The sequence below is a fragment of the Aythya marila genome (assembly GCF_965140915.1).
Source record: "Aythya marila genome assembly, chromosome: 3".
NCBI classification, from domain to species: Eukaryota; Metazoa; Chordata; class Aves; order Anseriformes; family Anatidae; genus Aythya; species Aythya marila.
Window position 1 is genome coordinate 7,207,533 of NC_139044.1, and position 17,595 is coordinate 7,225,127.

The window sequence follows — 17,595 nt, forward strand, 5'->3', positions numbered from 1 at the left end:
AAGGTGACGTCTGACTGTGAGACCTGTGGTTGTTGGCTGTCTTGTTCTCACCTGATTGCTTGAACAATGTTTTGTCTGTCAAGTTTTTCTATTTAATACCCAGGAGTGCTTCTTTTTTTTTTGTGACAATATTAAGCCTTCTGGGATGCTCTGAACTGTGGAGATTTTCCTTTCTGTCAGTGCAACGTTTTAATGTGGAGGAAGCCAGCTTACCTTTTGTTGGCTGAGGAGCACAGGCAGGTCCCAATCTGCTCTGTGGTCCCATTGATTATGGTGGGGTGCTCACCCTGCTAATTAGGTGCACTGTTCTGCATTGTTGGCTGAAAGCTGCTGTTTTCTCTTTTTAAACATAGTACCTTTCAGTGTGGTAAGAAAAGAGTATATCTCATGGTCAAGTTGAAACAACAGTACTAAAGTTGTTTTGTATTTTGTGATGATAAGGACAGCTGTTGGCTTTGTAAGCTAAGAAATGATTTGGGGGAGATGTTAATTCAGCTATGCAAGTGTGTATTTAGTAAGTGAAAGGTGAACTGTTTTATTTCCTCTTTTTCACCTCTACCTTGTTCACCCATGTGCCTGTCTTATTAATGGAAAGGGCAGGGATACAAAACCCAGTATTTTACATAAGACTTGCATAAGTCCACTTACTTTCTTTTTTTTTTTTTTTTTTTTTCTGTGAGTGACTTTTTCAAGCACACCAAATAGCAGAACAGACATTGATTGAGTGGGATTCTACTTCATACTTTTTTTTTTTTTTTTTTTTTTTTTTTCAAAAAAAGCTTGACTTTTGTCACTGAGTTGAAGAATGTTGGCTAAAGTAAATAGCTTTTATACTCATCCCCAGGTACACAGCGATACTGCTTCGGCTTAAGGTTTGTTTTTCTTACGTGTTCTTCAGTAAACGACCAAAATATTAGAGGGCTGGCCATCCTTTCTTCCTCTGAGTTAACTTGCTGTGTAACTGGGTAGATGCCCTCTTTCCCCATCCTATCTTAGTGTCTTTAGCTGTTCTTTTGGCCTTTCTTAATTGTTTCTGGATGAAGACTGAAGACAGTTCAGAATGATATCATATTGTCTTGATGTGACATTGTCTTAATGAAGACAGTACGGAGTGCTTGTTGCCACACAAGTGTAGTGCATCTTCCATTGACTTGTAAACCTGGCAATATCAAGATGCGAGGGGATGCCTCTTCATGCAAATAAAAGCGCTACTCATGGCTCCTCTGCTGTGAGTACCAGCCAGAGCATAGGCACCGTGCAGCTACCTGCAAGTATTCAGCCTGGGTGGGTGCTGCAGAGCAAAGGCTGCAAGCAGGGAAGCTGACCACCTAGGCTCAATACTCCCTGTGTATGTTCTTGGCAGAATTGTTCCCCGTGATCCCCCCCCCCCCCCAGCCAACTGATTTGTTGATGGTTGTGTTTTTTGAAGTAAGCAAGCATAGGGGCTTCAGCCTCCTAATAGTTTATGGTGTTGGACATGTGCCTAGGAAATGGGGTTTGTGCAAGGGCCAAAAGGCTTTTGATGTTAGACCTGCGTCATAAAACTCAAGTTAACATGAGGCAAAAAAAACTTTGACACAGCTGTTGATTTTTTTGGCGTGTGTGGTCAGACTTTGCAAAGTGCAGAGTTAGCAAAGCATCCTTAAAGTGAGATATGCACCTCACGTTGTGGTAAAGGGTATCTCAGCATTTGTAATAATCTTTAGATGTTGGAGCAGGTTTTCTGGGAGCTGTATGAAAATGTAACTGTGCACCGATTGCTGCTTGAGAAATGTTGTCTCAAGGTAGAAATGCAGATGCTTTACAAGAGGTGGGTTGTCATAAATGCCCACTAGAAAGGCAAAAGAGAATGAGTGGTTAGTATAAATGAGAACATGTGCTCACTTATTGCAAATTAGGACATAAGTGCACAAAGATCCAGCGCCTAAGCAAGATTCAAAAGTGGACACCTGAGCAGCTCCAGAGTGTATGTGCCCTGGCTCTTCAGCCAGTTGCACTGTGGCTTTCTGTTTGTCATTGTCATGTCTGCACTGTCACTATTGTCAATAGATTGCAGCCTCAGCACATGCATGGCTTGCATAATGCTCTCTAACAGGTGGGAAGATACTATTTATTTTAATCTATTTTTCAAGTAAGAAGTGTCTGAGTTATGGCACAGGCTGAGGCATGAATTGTTCTTGGGTGGAGTAATCTGTATCAACCATTTTTGTTTGTTTGTTATTTCCATGAATATAGAAATCCTGCTAAACATGTGCCAGAGCTATAGAAAAGGAGTTTTTTTTTGTTTGTTTGTTTTTGTTTTTTTTCTTAATCTTTTAGTTAGGCTTAGCCTGGAAATTCTCTTCAGCAGCAAAAATTGATCATACTGATGGATGCAGGAGGAGTTTGAAGTATGCCATCTTGTACCAATGTTTCTAGAAAGTGCCTGTTTAAACATTTCAGATACCGACTGAATAACGTGCTTCTGAATCTGCCCCATTCTTTGGTACTGTGGCTCTTGTGGACCGACCCTTTGACTATAACCATTTTAAAGACTGGTCAGGCTGTACATTGAAGGCCAGTGCTCCTTTTGTTCTACGCAGAGGTGTTTCTGATAATTTCATCACCTTGTTGTACTGATTTGTCTGGTGCTGCTTAAAACAAATATGAGAGTATCAATTATTCTCCAGTGAAGTCCTAGATTTTACCTTAACTTTCACAATAAAAGGTCACTGCTGGACTAAATTCCTTTGTGAAACACTGTTTGTACATGCTTATTATTTTCTTGCTGATAGCAGTCCTGCTTTATTATTTGAAATCTATCCAAAACAATATATCAATAATTATTGAAATATTTGGCATGGAGCAAAAGCAAGCCTCATTATCCTAACTAAAGGGACTTTGTCAACAATATAACTTTATTAGGCAAGCAACAATTATGTGTAAAAGTGAATAGTGGGCTACTTTCTGTACCCTGTAACTCGGATAGAGTAGCAGTCAATATTTACTTCCCTTCGATCTGTACACTTGTGTAGAATATTTTCCAAAGTGCTTGTTTCAGTGTTTCACTGTATGTAACAAATATATTCAATGATATATTTAAAGTTAGGGTCCATTATAATATTAGACATAATGATTAAGCACTGTCAAGGAACAGATGGCAAGAGAGGACACAACTGGTTTGCAGCCTGCATAGATTTAAGCATGAAGCCATTAAGCTATCACATTCCCATTTCTAATAGATTTTGGTCAATGAAAAATTAAAGACACATAATCCCTGATTATATGAGGTCTCAATCTGTAATTCATGGCACTGGTAATGCTTCAAAATCACACAAGTTTTCTCTGTATTCAGTAGTTCCCAACTGATGTGATACTGGGATAGATGCTCTTGTCTGTTTTTACTGCTATTGAAATTAATGTATCTTGTCATAAGTAGGTTGCTCTTAAATGTAAAATTGCTTAAGGGTATCTTTTACTGCTCTGCTTCCTATTGACTTCTAGACAGATTTGCCCTATTTTGCTAGGCTATTTGCCACTGAAGCAGTTTAGTATCTCCACCTAATAAAAGAAGCAATTCAGAGTTCCAGGCATGTCTTGCCTTAAAAATATGTACGGTGTAACTAGCGCAGCAGCCGCAAGAATCTTATGTTCTTAAAAAGAAAAAAACACGTTTTTTAAAGCTATCTTTTACAAAGGTCAGTTTTAGAACTGATTTATTTTCAAAATTCCATCCTTGCATATTGTTGTATTCCCAACAGCGTGTCTTACCATATTTCAGTGGTATTGCACAATTATTCAGTATTAATAAAAAAAAAAAAAATCAGTTGATGTAGTTTTTTCTTTAGTAATAGCAAGTATTTAACACTGATATAATTAACTGACTGAAATTGTAATAAATTAGTTGCAACAAGCTGTAAACAAATTTGAAAATGAATACTTTTGAAAACAATACAAATTCAGAGATTAAAATTTAGAATTTTACCTCTCTGCTTGAAAAATATTTGTATGTTCTAATAGTATTTCTCATTAGTTATTTCAAAATGCTAGTAGGAACATTATGTATCTATTTCTGGCTTGCAGCAATCTGACAGTGAACCGTTATAACAGCAATATATAATGGAAAACATAACAGCTAATATCGTACTACGTTACTTCTGCTTTGAGAGGAACAAGTTAAGGAGTTAGTACTTCAAGTGCCTTTCTGAGAAGATGGATTGTATTGACTAAATGAAGATTATCTAAAATACTGTTGTGTGGATCAGGGAGACTACTGAGTTTTAGAGTTGGAGGCTTTGAGAGAATGAGTCGTGGTTATCAGTGTTGGGAAGGGAGTTGGGTTTAATTTTTAAATAATGGAGCTCCTGCTGAAGGACCTCATCACAGTTCTTTCAGTCACGGTGTTCAATGCAAAAAGTGAACTGTCAAGCCCCTTCTTGGCTCTTTAATGTATTTTGAAGTCCAAAATTGACAGTTCAAACAGAATCTGAAAGATGAAAGTCAGTGATTGAACGTGAGGGAACATTGGTAAGTTTAAATGCTGAAGGATTCTCCTCTTACCAAGCAGCCTCTGACTTCAATGTCTAAGTTTCAATGTGTAGGTCATTTTAGTGGGTAGCCTATTAATATTTCTGTGTTACTGAAATATAGTAATTTAATTACATACTATGGTTAGAAAGACAACTGCAATACAGAGGCGAAGTTTCATTTTGACTGTAAGATGATGAGGACAGGATTTTATTCCAAGTAGAGTTTGAAACAACCTTTTCCCAGTAGCAGTCATACATACTAGTCATTGCTAGCATTTATTGAGTGAGAGTGTCGAAGAACACTTAGCTCTGTTGTTTGAAGAATAATGGCCTAATGTGACAATCTTTACAATACGGTAAAGCAACCAAAGAAATACACTTTGAAACTTCTGCTAGCTAAGTGAGTTGTTGAGGCTATGCATTTAATTTGAAATGATTGGCAGAGGTTAATAGTGGTAGTATTTCAGTGTATTTAAGTAACATAATTTTATCCATCCTCAAAAGCAAGGGGTTGATCTTTAGAGCTACTGAAAATGTTCTTTTTACCATAACGTGTTTGAGAGTTTTGCTTTAAAATGTTAAAGAATCCTTGGGTTTTGGGGGTTCTGTTTGGACTGGGGCCACAATATTTTGAGAAAATGGAAGATTATTGACGTAAATTTGTTTGTTGCACCAGGTTGTCCTGAGGTTGACGTTTGGACTTCAATTGTTGATTGTATGCACCAGCAGAGGATCACATACTTGAGCTGTGAATTTTCTCCAGCAGTAAAGATACAAGCCCAGAGCACATGTGGCCCAAGTTTCCCCAGAAAAAATAAAAACAACCCCTCAGTAAACTGTTTCTTGCTATTCATGTCCTACCCCAGAAAGACCCCTCCACACACCCTGAGTTACATGCTCTCCATTTTAAGAAACAGAAATGAAACATTTTCGCCCCAAGTGGTACACCTTTTATCAAAAAGCAGGAATTTCTGTAAAATGTAAGGCATGCGTCAGCCATTGAGTTGGTCTTGACAGTTGAAGATGTGAATCACATCAGAGAGAGGGAGAGAGGTATATGGGGTAATTTGGTGGAAGTAAAGGAATGTCACATTGCTTTCAGTAGTAGTGTCTGTGAGTTAACCACTCAAAAAACCTTTGACATGCATCAGTGTTAACGCTGACACCAGACTAATGCCACAGAATTTCTGATTATCTTTGTTCATGTTTAATTTGTCAGAGTTGATCTGTATGCTGTTGGATTTTCAAGGATCAAGATGGAAAAGATGAAAGATAGGAATGATTTCTTGTAGTACCGCTGTTGAGGTGTCAGCTACGGTATTCTAATAATGCTCCGGTTCCATTAGTGTCTGATAGGGCATCTCGTGTGAGATGTGAGTTCCTCGTTTCTGTACTGTGAGGAGCAATGCTGGTATTCAGGAGCAAGGTACGGGTATAACAACACTCTCTTTCCTGATTCTGCCTATGTTATGACTTCTGGTTTCAAAAATGTATTTTCTTATCATCCAATAAAGCACAAAGCACGTGCGCCATATCTTTGGTATATGCAAGTACCAGCAGTGAAATATTTTACGATAAAACATGAAGATAGCAGTGTTGACGCAGGCGTGGAACTAAGAGCTTGTATCCTAAGAAATCTTGGACTCTAATTGCTCATGTTTTTCCTCCTCCACACAGATATCTTTGATTGTTTTAAGACAAATGACTTATTTATCTTAAAAGTGTGTAAAGATTGTTTGAATAACATCATACCAGCAGTCCTATGCAAATTCTACATTTTTAGCTCTTCCAAGATCTGCCTTTTGAAATGACAAAATCTACAGCCTGAGGTTTTATGTCATGCATGATTTAAATTCGTGCAGTTGCACACTATTTTTATGTTGGTACTAAAATAACAACTATGATGATATTCAGGGAACTTTAGTGCCCTTTGTTTTGGATGCTGTAAATAGGAGATTCAGATAAAATGTACAGCTGTAGAAATGCAGATGAAGATGATGAGAAAGCCTGTAGATAATCCGATAGTCATTAAGATTAAAGGTGAAGATTAAAGCCCCAAATCGGCCTTTTGGAGATATGAATGCTGAAGTAAGAGACTTCAGTTGATCTCTGTATGCCATCAGGTCAGCGGGATTTATCCTGGATTTTCTTTTCTGATTTCAACAAATCTGAATGAATTCAGTTTAGAAAGGAGTTCAGCTCTGCACATCCACAAGGCATAATCATTTTTAGCTCACTTAGTTTTTTACAGCTACAGGTTGACTCAAATAAATCCAATGTGACATCTTAGCATAATTTTGGATAATATATTCTGTAGCATACTTTAATTGTTTATAGCCTTTTATGGAATATGATGATGAGCATTTAGGAATGAAGCAATTACCCCTGTAAAAATCTGTCCTAATTTTTGTAGATTCCTATTTGTATATACAAGGAAGGAAATGCTGTGCAGACTGCTGTTGTGTTTAAAAATGATTGTGTTAGAGGTGTGTTTTAAATGTGATCCAGCTCCCTCTTTGCAGCAGTGTTTTGATGATATTTCCATTCATGCTTACAAATCAGGAAGTTTTGATAGCAATAAACCAAAGGAACAGCAAATTATATATATACTTCAAATATTATAAACAGCTAAAAAAAAAAAAAAAGGCAAAGAAAACATTAAAAGGCAAATAAGGTAACTTAAGTTTATATGAAAAATATGTAAATTTTGCCTGCAGACGTATTAGTACAAAGAACACATGAAACTACCAATTGAAGTGGTGAGCTGCATTAAAATAATTCATGATACTGTCATCTTCAGGGCAGTAGGGGGAATAGCCCTTTTTGAGAGGTTGTTTACACTTACATACTACAGTTGAATTGAGTGTCTGTATGGACCCCGTGTCTATCGATGATCTTACAGGCTTAGTCTTGTAGACTGTTACATGTAGTTCCTTTAAATAAACTACACATCTGTTCTGTATGATGTACAGTATTTTTTTTCTGGTGTACTCTGCACGGCCTTCGGTTTGCATCAGTAGAACCTGGCTTTCAGGCTACAGGTCCTAGGTGTCCTGCCAGGACGATTCACACAGACCTCTAACCTGCTGCATTCCGTCTCCAGAAGAGCTCTTCAGGACTGCTCTGTGTGAAGGATACACGTGTCAGTAGGCACTTCCAATTTCCCAAATACAGACGTACCTGTCTCTGGCAATACAGGACACCCAAGGAATGGAGGGCAGGCCTGTGATGAGCACCCTTTGCTGCTCAGTACTCAGGTGATCACCTGTGAAAACGCACAGAGACCTTCCCTGAAGTGTAATTGTAGAAATTGTAGCATGAGCTCTACTATGCATTGGATAATTACCTCACTTGTATTTAAAAAATCTTTAACTTTTTCATTAGTATTCGGTTTTGTTCACTACATTATTCAGATAATTTGTTTTATTGCAAGTTACTCCTCTTTCTGCACTTGATTCCTGAATATAACCCTTTGCCTGTACACGTTATTGAATTTTGTTAAATTGCTGTCAGACTACTTTTGCACTTCATCAGGATCATGCTCAATTGTCACAGTGTTCTTTGAAGGTTTTTGTTTTTTTGTTCCTCCCGGTTTTTGCCGATGGCAGTTCTGGTATTCCATTGTCTAAGTCATTAATGACAATGTTGAATAAAGCCAGACCCAGCAGACACATGCCCTTGTGGGCGCCTCCAGTTTCACAGTGAGAAGTTGGTAGTTTCTTGTTCAAGTGCAGTTTTCCAGCTAGCTGCACGTTCATCTTGCAATAATACCGTTAAACAATGCAATGATATCATTAAATATCGTAAGCTGCATTGTGCAACTGTATTGAGCGGGTATCTTTGTGAAAGTTAAGAAACTTCACGTTGGCCATCTCCTAGCAATTCTCTAAGCCTTTTACAGGGTGTTGCAGGGGAGTTGCACTGGTTCTGCATTGTTTTCCTTGGCAAATCACAATGACTGTTTGTTACACTCTGTTGTATGTGCTTAACAGCATGGTATGTTGTGAGGTGTTGAAAAAAGGTGACTCATCTGCATTTCCTAAGATCCTCACAACTTTTTGAAGGAAAAAAGGATCAGTTTCCTATCTGAAACAGAGATAAACCAGTGTATTTCATATATATATTTCATATTCCTCGTTGTAAAAGTTAAAACTTAATTCTGATTTTGTGCCTTGTGATAGTAAAATAGCATCATAAAGTTTGTTAGTGTATAGACATTCATTAATGTAGCAAGTCTAAATTCTGCTATTCATAATTGTCTGCATCATCAAGAATGATTACTGATGTCTGTAACGTGTGCTGGAATATTTACATTACAGCTGTGTTCTGCTTTCTGTATTTGTCAGGGATGGGGCTGCTTGTAGAGCAGTGGAAAGCTGTGTCTGTCCAGACCAAAAAAAAATCTTATATACATTCTCTTGTAATTGTGATGGGTGCTCCCAATTACACATTACATTATTAGCCTGAACACATTTGGGTGCTAACCTGACTCGTTTCAGAACACATTTCAGAACACACGTTGCCTCTGCAGTCACTTCCACTATTCCTTACTTGTGTGGACAAAATGGCGTGATTACTAGAAGAAGAAGTTATGCTCACACATTAACTATCTCATTTGTTAAATAGAGAGGTTTAAAGAATAATTTTCAGTATGTTTAATTTTTTCATTATTTTCATTTTTTTTGCAGTAATCCAAAATCTGCTAATCAGAGGATAAACAAAAAAGTCAACAACGATACATCACTAAGGATTCAGAATTTGTCTATTTTGGTGAAGCAAATAAAAACTTACTATCAGGTCAGTAATTGTTTCTTCTAGTATCTTTTGCTTATAGTTGTTTCTAAGTATATTTTTTGCAGTTACACCTTTTAAGGTAATAAAAGTAACGTTTTGAAACACCCCCAATGATTTGTTGGTTTGATCTCCTTTGATCTGCCTCTAACAGTGCATCGTGGCAGAACCTGTACTTCCTCACATGTACACACATACTGTGTGTTCTTAAAAACTCCATCGTACAGTGAGAATTCCTAGCTGACGTTTCCTGCAGTGGCCAACCACTGGGCATTTTCTACTTCGCATCATTCTTTTCTTGGCAGCTACTGTATGTGGGTATACATGCTGCTGGCTTGTACTTCTAGGCTTGTCCATTTCCTAACGGTGGTCATTTTCAAACACATCTTAGTGTTTCGCTTAACAGGTGCAACAGAAAATACAGTGATGACAAGAATGGTTTTTATTTGAAAACAAAGCATTCCTTGTGCTTCTTTGGCCTTACATTATCAGTCAGTCCTAGTGCAGCAGTATAATGCACAACTGCTTCCTTTTTGGTAATTGATCTTTGCGTGATTCAGGATTTTTAATGTTGCTTCAAACCTTTCTGTTAGAAATAATTTACGTGTTGTTTTTTTTTTTGTTGTTTTGTTTTTTTTTCTTTCTGGCCATTCTTCATTTTGAGATCTTTGCTGGGTTTTGTGGAAGCATGGCATTTGTGTTTCTGAGTCCCTACAAGTCTGGTTCTCAAGAAGGACTTACTGCCCAAGTCTTTGCCTCTTACCGTAGGACAGGATTGTCCTACAATTAGGATTGTACTAGCAGATTAGTTTTGAGAAGTCTTTGTTCGCTGGTTGATTAAAGAAGAGGAAACTGGGCAAGGTGGGGCAACAAGAAAGATAGAAAGAAGTATGCTACTCCAGCTGTGACACTTAAAAAAAAAAAAAAAAAAAAAAAAAAAAAGAAAGCCTTGCTAGTCCAGCTGTGAGCAGGCCAGGCAGGATTTCATTCCTGCAGAGATTGCCTGTCATGATCTCATCCAGCAGCTTCCTTGATTAGTGACACTCGTCTGTCAAGAACCTGCAAGGGCATTGGCTTGGGCATTAAGCTTATCGGTAAATGCTGCTTCCCTTGCCCTTTAAGGATTGGCATATGCTCATACACAGCTCCTGGGAAGGTGGTGAGGAAGCTTGGTAGCCCTGTAACTTCAGCGTGGGTGACAACTGTGCAGGGCTCCTAGTCTAAGAGTAGCAGGCAGCTCTGCAGGTGTTGGGGGAAGTGTGGAAAGGATCTGCGGAGGAAACTGAGCTGGAAGGACTGCTGGGCATTGTCAAGCACAGGATTATCTGCGCCCCGTGAATGTTGCTCCAGCAGTCCTCAGATGTGGTACAGTGTGGATGTAAACAAACAACTGAAATGGGTTATTACACAAATTGAAACATACATTGAAATTTACAACACAGTTACAGTTGTAGTAGAGAATATTACAATCTACAGGTGTATGTTTTAAATGTACATTGTACATCTCTGCTTTAAAAAAGTCAGTAAATCAAACAAAAACTGTCAGCATCAAAACTGCAGGAAAAGGAACAATTATTACAGTAGTGTTATGTACTTCTGTATATTTAGCCTTTTTGTCAGCTGTAGTTTGATTTCACTAATATTGCAAAAGCAAAAGTTTCTGTGCTCTTGATAAAGTATATGCATGCTTTACATGCATGTGAGAAAGAACATATTTTATATTATATGAGAAGGAATGTGTATTTCAGTACCCTGTATATTTCTACACTATCCCTTCCAGATGAAGCTGTTGCAGAGTTCTTTGTTTCTGTCTCAAATTCATGTTTGTTATTACTATATTTTTAATCCAATTATATAGTCTGGTGACAACATTCACTGAGTAGCGTGTGTCTTGAATACACTCTGTAAATCCATTTGGCACAAAAGGTTGTTATTATGGTTGATGTTTTATTCTGAGATAGAAACTTTTTTTTTTCTCAGATGCTATTTTTATCCCATTCTCTTTCCTTTCTGAATTATTTTTGAATATATTTTATTTAAGTGCTTGAAGTTACTGTTCATTGTAGCTAGCATTTGGACTTAAAGTACTGCCACTTTAATATTAAACTCTCAAATTTCAGTTGATTCTGTAACTAATGCATGGAAGGTAAGCTACCATTGAAATCTGGGCACAGAAGGGAGGCAGTGATGACCAGGAGAACCTGTCAAATTATCCCCTCTTCTTTGTTAGCCTCATCTTCTATTATTACTCAAAACAGCAGGCAGTTCCCGTTAAGTGTGTGTAAATCAAATCATTTGTTCACATTCAATTTATATGAAACCGAAGCAAAGATTAAATTAAAAAGAACATGTAATAAAGCAGTACATCTCATCCTGTACTGAGGATAGTTGTCATATCCAATTTATCCTGTGGTTCATCATTTCCAAATAAGGCTGTAATCAATATGTGTACACAATACTGAAACAACAAAGGAGATTTTACTCTAAGTCCTGTTTTTAGGGACTGTATCTGTCAACCTAGAATATTGTTCCTCAGCTAAAATTCCTTGCTGTTGAGGGTCAATTCTTCATTAGTTTTAAATGTAAAACATATAATTAATAATGATGATAACTTAGGGGACCATGTAATTTATTATCTAGTTTATGGCTTTCCAGACTATCTGTCCAGATATCGTTGGGGTGGCAGTAGGCATTGGTGTGGGCTTCAGCAGGAGTCCCAGTACTTCAAACTCCCATCTGCATATATCCACATAGATCAGTTGTAAAGCTTCCTGGCTCCAAGGTCATGGGGATAATTCCAAAAAGAAGGTTGTTTAATGCTGGGATTTGTTCGGGATTTGAAGGGTGTGTTGTTTTTGTTTCCTCACAAATTTAGTGCAGCCTGGCAGCTGGTGTTTTCCTGCAGCCTACGCATGGGTTAGCAAGGCAGCGTAGCAGACAGCTTCGGAAAGGGGTCACTATAGGTCCTGTCACCTGTGAAATTATCCAAGGCAGAGAAGCTTGTGCTTAATGGATGTCTTGGAATCAAGTCAGAGAGGCTTCTTGGTGCCTGGAGTACACCTTGGCAGAGGCGTGAGCCCTCCCTCGTACCTGATTGTTTCAGGCAGCTGTCTGAACAGGCATCTTGTTTGGTGGATGTTCTGAATGGGATGCCTGAGATCTGACAGTAATGGGAAGTAATCACTTTATTGACATACAAGGTTAGTTAATGTCTGGAATGTTATATTAAGAGTAAGACATCAATGAATATAAGAATTTTAACTTTTAGCATTAAAACTTTTAAAACTCTTAAAACTTTTTACTGTGAAATTATCTGTGCTGGTTTATTCCATTTGTTTTTATAACATCTGTGGAAAATCTCTTGACGTAGCAAATACTTTGTTGACTTAATGTACTTGTCCAAAAACCTACATTGTTAGAACATAACACTCAAATTTTAAAATTTCATATAAGGTTATAAAAGATTTTTAGTTCCTGTGTTGTTTTTGTTCTACTCTGTAATTACAATTGCATCTGCTCATTCCAGCTGCTCTGCCTTCTAAAGCATCACAGAAGTAGGTAGGTAGGTAATAGCTTTGACTTACTGGAAGTCTGTGGGCTTGTTCTCAGCAACTGATTGAGGAGAACCAAATACCCTTTAAGTTTTGGTGGGGTTGAGGGGTTTAATGCAGTGTACTTCCATGACTGCCATGGGCTTCTCTATAAGCCTCATTTGACAGATGATGTACCAGTATTTAATAAAATAATTTTTATGAATTCTAAAAGCCAGAATTTGTAAATAGGCTTAGTTTATTTTTGCAGGTTAACCAACAGTTAAAAGAAATACATGGATTTTGGGATGCACAAGATCCAACTTTTTCAGGCTTTTAATAGAAGCAGTTATTTCAAAAGTAAACACAAACTGAGAGCAACTGCACTGCTGAAGTTAACACCGTGTGACAGAAAAGGTGGTGGATGTCTTTGAAACAAGGCAGAGATATCATTAGTAAGAAGAGAGGTGATAATCTCATTAGTCCAGAGGATGCATTTTTTGGTTACCCCTTCTTGTACTCTGTTTCACAGTAAAAATAGCTTTATAATAGCATCATGGAATTATTTGAGCTACAAGGGAAAAACAAGAAACAGAAAAGCCACAAAACCTGCACTTTTTAAAGTATGTAATTCTCTTTTGTAGTAGCTATAAATATCACAAAATTCCTTATTTTATATGCCTTTTATTGATTTAAACTTCCTGTGGTACACTTCACTTTTTTAATATTTGAAAATGATCTTTATCAAGGTGTCAGAAATACAAGTTATGGTTGGTTGTAATTTGTGATATCTGAGTAAGTCAAAGCTATTACCTAACTCTATAATTTGCCCTAGGCATGTGTAATGAGAGTACGCATCTTCAGTCTAGTATTAACCAATTTAGATGATATTTGCATGTCCTATGTTAACTGGTCAGAACTTCGAAGTACAGCTATAGCTAATACTTTCCACAGATTTGACGTAAAACAAACAGATTTTTCTAATGCTGATTGTTACGCTGTTACACTTAAATTCATTATAGAACACATGTTGTGTGTCTTTGGGATGTAAAGCAGTGTTACAGAATATTCATAGAATCATAGAATATTCTCCGTTGCATCACTCCAAGCATCATCAAGTCCAACTCCAGTATTGCTTTTGCAGATGAGCATTTTAGATACTAATAAGTCTATCACTGTGGAAAAACAAAAAGCATGACAGTAGAGCTGCTGATACGATGGTATCTGCTGTGAGTAAACATCTGGGAACAGGAGGAAGACTATTCTGCTTCAGAAGAATTAGGCTTTGTCTAGACTGGGGATTTGACCTGATTACAGCCATTACTGGCTGACAGTAACTATCCATTGATACAATCTCTAGAATAGATAGGCGAAGCTGCTGCTTGAGTGTGGGACTTAAACTAAAACACTGACTGATCAGGCAAATAGGATTTTGTACCTTCAGGATTGTCACAGCATAAATGTATCAAAAAAGCTGTAATTTTCACATCCAGGTATTGAGACAATGGGCATGAAATAGAGGAAGTTAATCATTCATTGTATAAATGAAACTTAAAGGAAACAAAATAAACACCTGTCAATAAGCTACTCGGAGAAACATAAACGCTGGTAATTTGAAGGAATTTTGCTGCATTCTAAGACAAAAGATCTAGTTGGCATAAGATCTGTACGCCACCTCCTTACCACAAGAGGATTTCACTATGTTGAGATGATCTTGCAAACCAGCAAAACAAATAGAAGTAGTTCTTCTATAATAGAAGTGCAAGCTTTTCATTTGGAGTCCAAATAAGTAAGTATTGGATATGCGTGTATTAAGAACTGTGTAATTTAAAACTACTTGTGTAGTACTAATTTCAGTTTAGTGTTTAATGTTTATTTTTGTTCAATACATACAACTTAAATAATATTTTAATTAACTTTTATAGGAGACTTTGCAGCAGTTGATCGTGATGTCTTTACCAAATGTGTTAATAATAGGCAGAAATCCTTTTTCTGGTAAGTTTATTTTTAAATAAGGTGAAAATTGATACCAATATAATAACGTGTGATATTTCACTGGAAATAAAGTTAATACAACGTTGAGTCTTTCAACAGATCATATACGTGCTTTTAGCAAATGGTTTAATAGTGAGTAACGCTTTCTTTGTTCACACCAAAGGTCCTTTCTTGACAAAAATGTGTTGTTTCTAAACCTCAGCACTGGCTGTCATTAGGATTCATGCTGAAATGAAGTGTATTTCCTGGCAACCAGTGAGTCACTGATAGGACAAAGTGTATGTTTCATGTATTCCCAGCTAATATATTTTTCAACTATCTTTACTTAAGTTATACTTGAGAAATGTGACAGTTCGGTGCATCCCACTTGGTCCAAAAGCTAATCTTTGTTTCCTTTCCCAAAATTCTCTTTCATCATTACGTGAAAAATACTACAGTTACCTTCTTACTTTCTCCCCTGAACTGATGTTGTCTTCTTCATGCCCTCACCTTCTTTGCTTCCAGCTCTGAGAGTTGAAATTTTCAGACCAAGAAAATTAGCCTGTATGGACCCAGCTGACTCTCCACAGCCACGTGGGAATCTCTGCACCATGCTCTCAATTCCAGAAGCACGGAGCAGACACACCTGGCCTGCATGGAGCCACTATGGATTGGGCAGAATTTATTTACTTGGGTCTAATGTGTCCCAGGTGTTCTACTTCTGATGTTCTAACACCTCAGCAGAGAGGTTAGGAACTACTCTAACAGGCTGTGTAGCTTCCCCGGCTTTTCTTTTTCTTTTTTCTTTATTTTTTTTATTTTCAAATATGTTTTATATGCCATGCATCAGTGTACGTGAGACAGTATTTTCCTCATTGACAAGAAGAACCATCTGTGCTACTTCAGTTTTCAGTTCCAGGGTTCATAGCATTGGTATTTTCCATATCACATCTGCATATATTCCGTTTATGTAGGTATCTTGATTTAATTTACTTGATGTTTACTTTCTGCTTTTAATTATTGCTGCTTTTGCTTCCAAAGTCGCAGCCTTTTCAGTTTTTCTGTGTGTAGATAATGTAATTTGTCATATATACCAAGGAGTGCGAGTGTGGTCTCATCTGTTCCAAAAGCTTTTATATTTTGATTCCAGGCTTTCCCAAGGTTTTCAAAAGAATCCACGGATTTGCTTAGAAATCAGATGTAGTGGAAAAGCAGACTTAAAAAAAAACAAAAAACAAACAACAACAACAACAAAAACAGACTATAATGCTGTTTTTTTTTTTTTTATGAAATTTCTTTTTTTCTTTAAGATGCTGAGACAAAATATATCTTAACATTGTGTATCATAATAGGAAATTTTAGTAAAAAAAAAAAAACAATAAAAAACCAATACAAAAACACAAAGAATTTAGTATTCGGACATACACATAGAAATCTATGATTTAGTTCTTATGAAAGCTTCTTCCTGTTTTAGGACCTCAGCTAAGTCTATTGTAGCTTTTGGGGTTTGGTAGCTAGAATCTCTGTTGGTGCATGTATTGCTTCCTTTGGCAAAGTTACTGTATTTGAGTGAAAATACGGACTTTACTGTAGTATAACCTACATATTGTAAGAAATTCTGGTATATGGACAGGATTCTAGAAGATGTTTCAAATTCCTGCTGGAGTTCATCATGAAGTTTTAACTGAAACCAAAGGTAGAGCCATTCTTTTGGGTTTCATCCAAAATGTTTTCCCTTTTCAAGTTGACTGCCCTTCAGGTTGACTTGAAGAAGACCTCATCCCTATAGGGATTTTTTTTTTTTTTGGCAGGACAGTGTAGCAAAATCAAACGTCAGTGACCTTCGGAGAGACTTGTTTTCTAAATCTGCATCAAGGCAAGTTGCCACAGTAAAAGTAGATTCTCTGGCAGTGATTAAGATTTTGTCTACTAAGGCTTAGGCTGTAGCTGTGGCTTCTCTTAGAAACGTCTCAGTTTTCCCACTTGCAGTACTTTACACGTAAGGAATGATTAGTAGAGAAATTCTAGAAGATGACATTGTAGAAGGTGAGAGCAGATAAGGCATCAGGAAGAGAAACATTTTTGACTGTATCAGAGGCAGTTGGCTAATCAAAGAAAATGCAGATAGAATGCTGGATTTGAGTTTTGGTTAAAAAGAGGTCATCAGAGACTTCATCAAGAAACATTTTAGCTGAGACAAATGGCAAGCTGCCAGCTTGAGAAGAAACCTGGGTGAGATGAGGTACAGGCTCTGACTGTAAATGCTAAGTTAAATTAAAGAGGAGGAGGATAAATGAGATAATGAAGAGGTGAATGTTCTTTAAAGTGGGAAGAGGAAAGACTGAGACCAGTTTGTATTTCTGAGGTAGCAAACTTGGGGATGATGGAAGGCTGCAGAGGATATGAAAAGTCACAAATAAGATTGAGCGTAGGGAAGATCAAAGGGTGGGATAGGGACAAAGTTCAAGCAGCAAGTTGGAGGGTTTAGAAGAGAGGTATCAATGATCTACGTCTGTATTTGTGATGGAGAAAAAGGAAGAAAAACATACAGAATGGTTGGTAGCAGTGGTAAGCTGGGGTTGTTCAGTATTTTGCTGTGTTTCTTCAGGGAATGTAGGGGAGAGATATGGGAGCAGTCTTCAGGTAGGCTTTTAAAAGCCAGTGGGAGATGCTGAGCCAGTGTGTAAATGAGCATCTAAGAGGAGCTCAGGAATTGCTTTGAAAGAAGTGAGATAAGTTTATTAGGATAAATGAACTTAGTGTGTGAGACACTGAGGTGAATTCCTTCTATC

The 17,595-nt window shown here is 37.3% G+C and overlaps 1 protein-coding gene across 9 annotated transcripts in view; it reads left to right on the plus strand.

Moving 5' to 3' along the window:
• The window catches only part of CCDC88A (coiled-coil domain containing 88A), a 76,829-nt gene that overhangs the window by 11,249 nt on the left and 47,985 nt on the right, over positions 1-17,595 (plus strand). For all 9 annotated transcript variants that reach the window (XM_082757444.1, XM_082757436.1, XM_082757439.1 and 6 more), the window contains exons 4-5: positions 9,197-9,305; positions 14,755-14,824. In XM_082757444.1, coding sequence (XP_082613570.1) covers positions 9,197-9,305; positions 14,755-14,824 — 179 coding nt within the window. The remainder of the gene's footprint in view (positions 1-9,196; positions 9,306-14,754; positions 14,825-17,595) is intronic.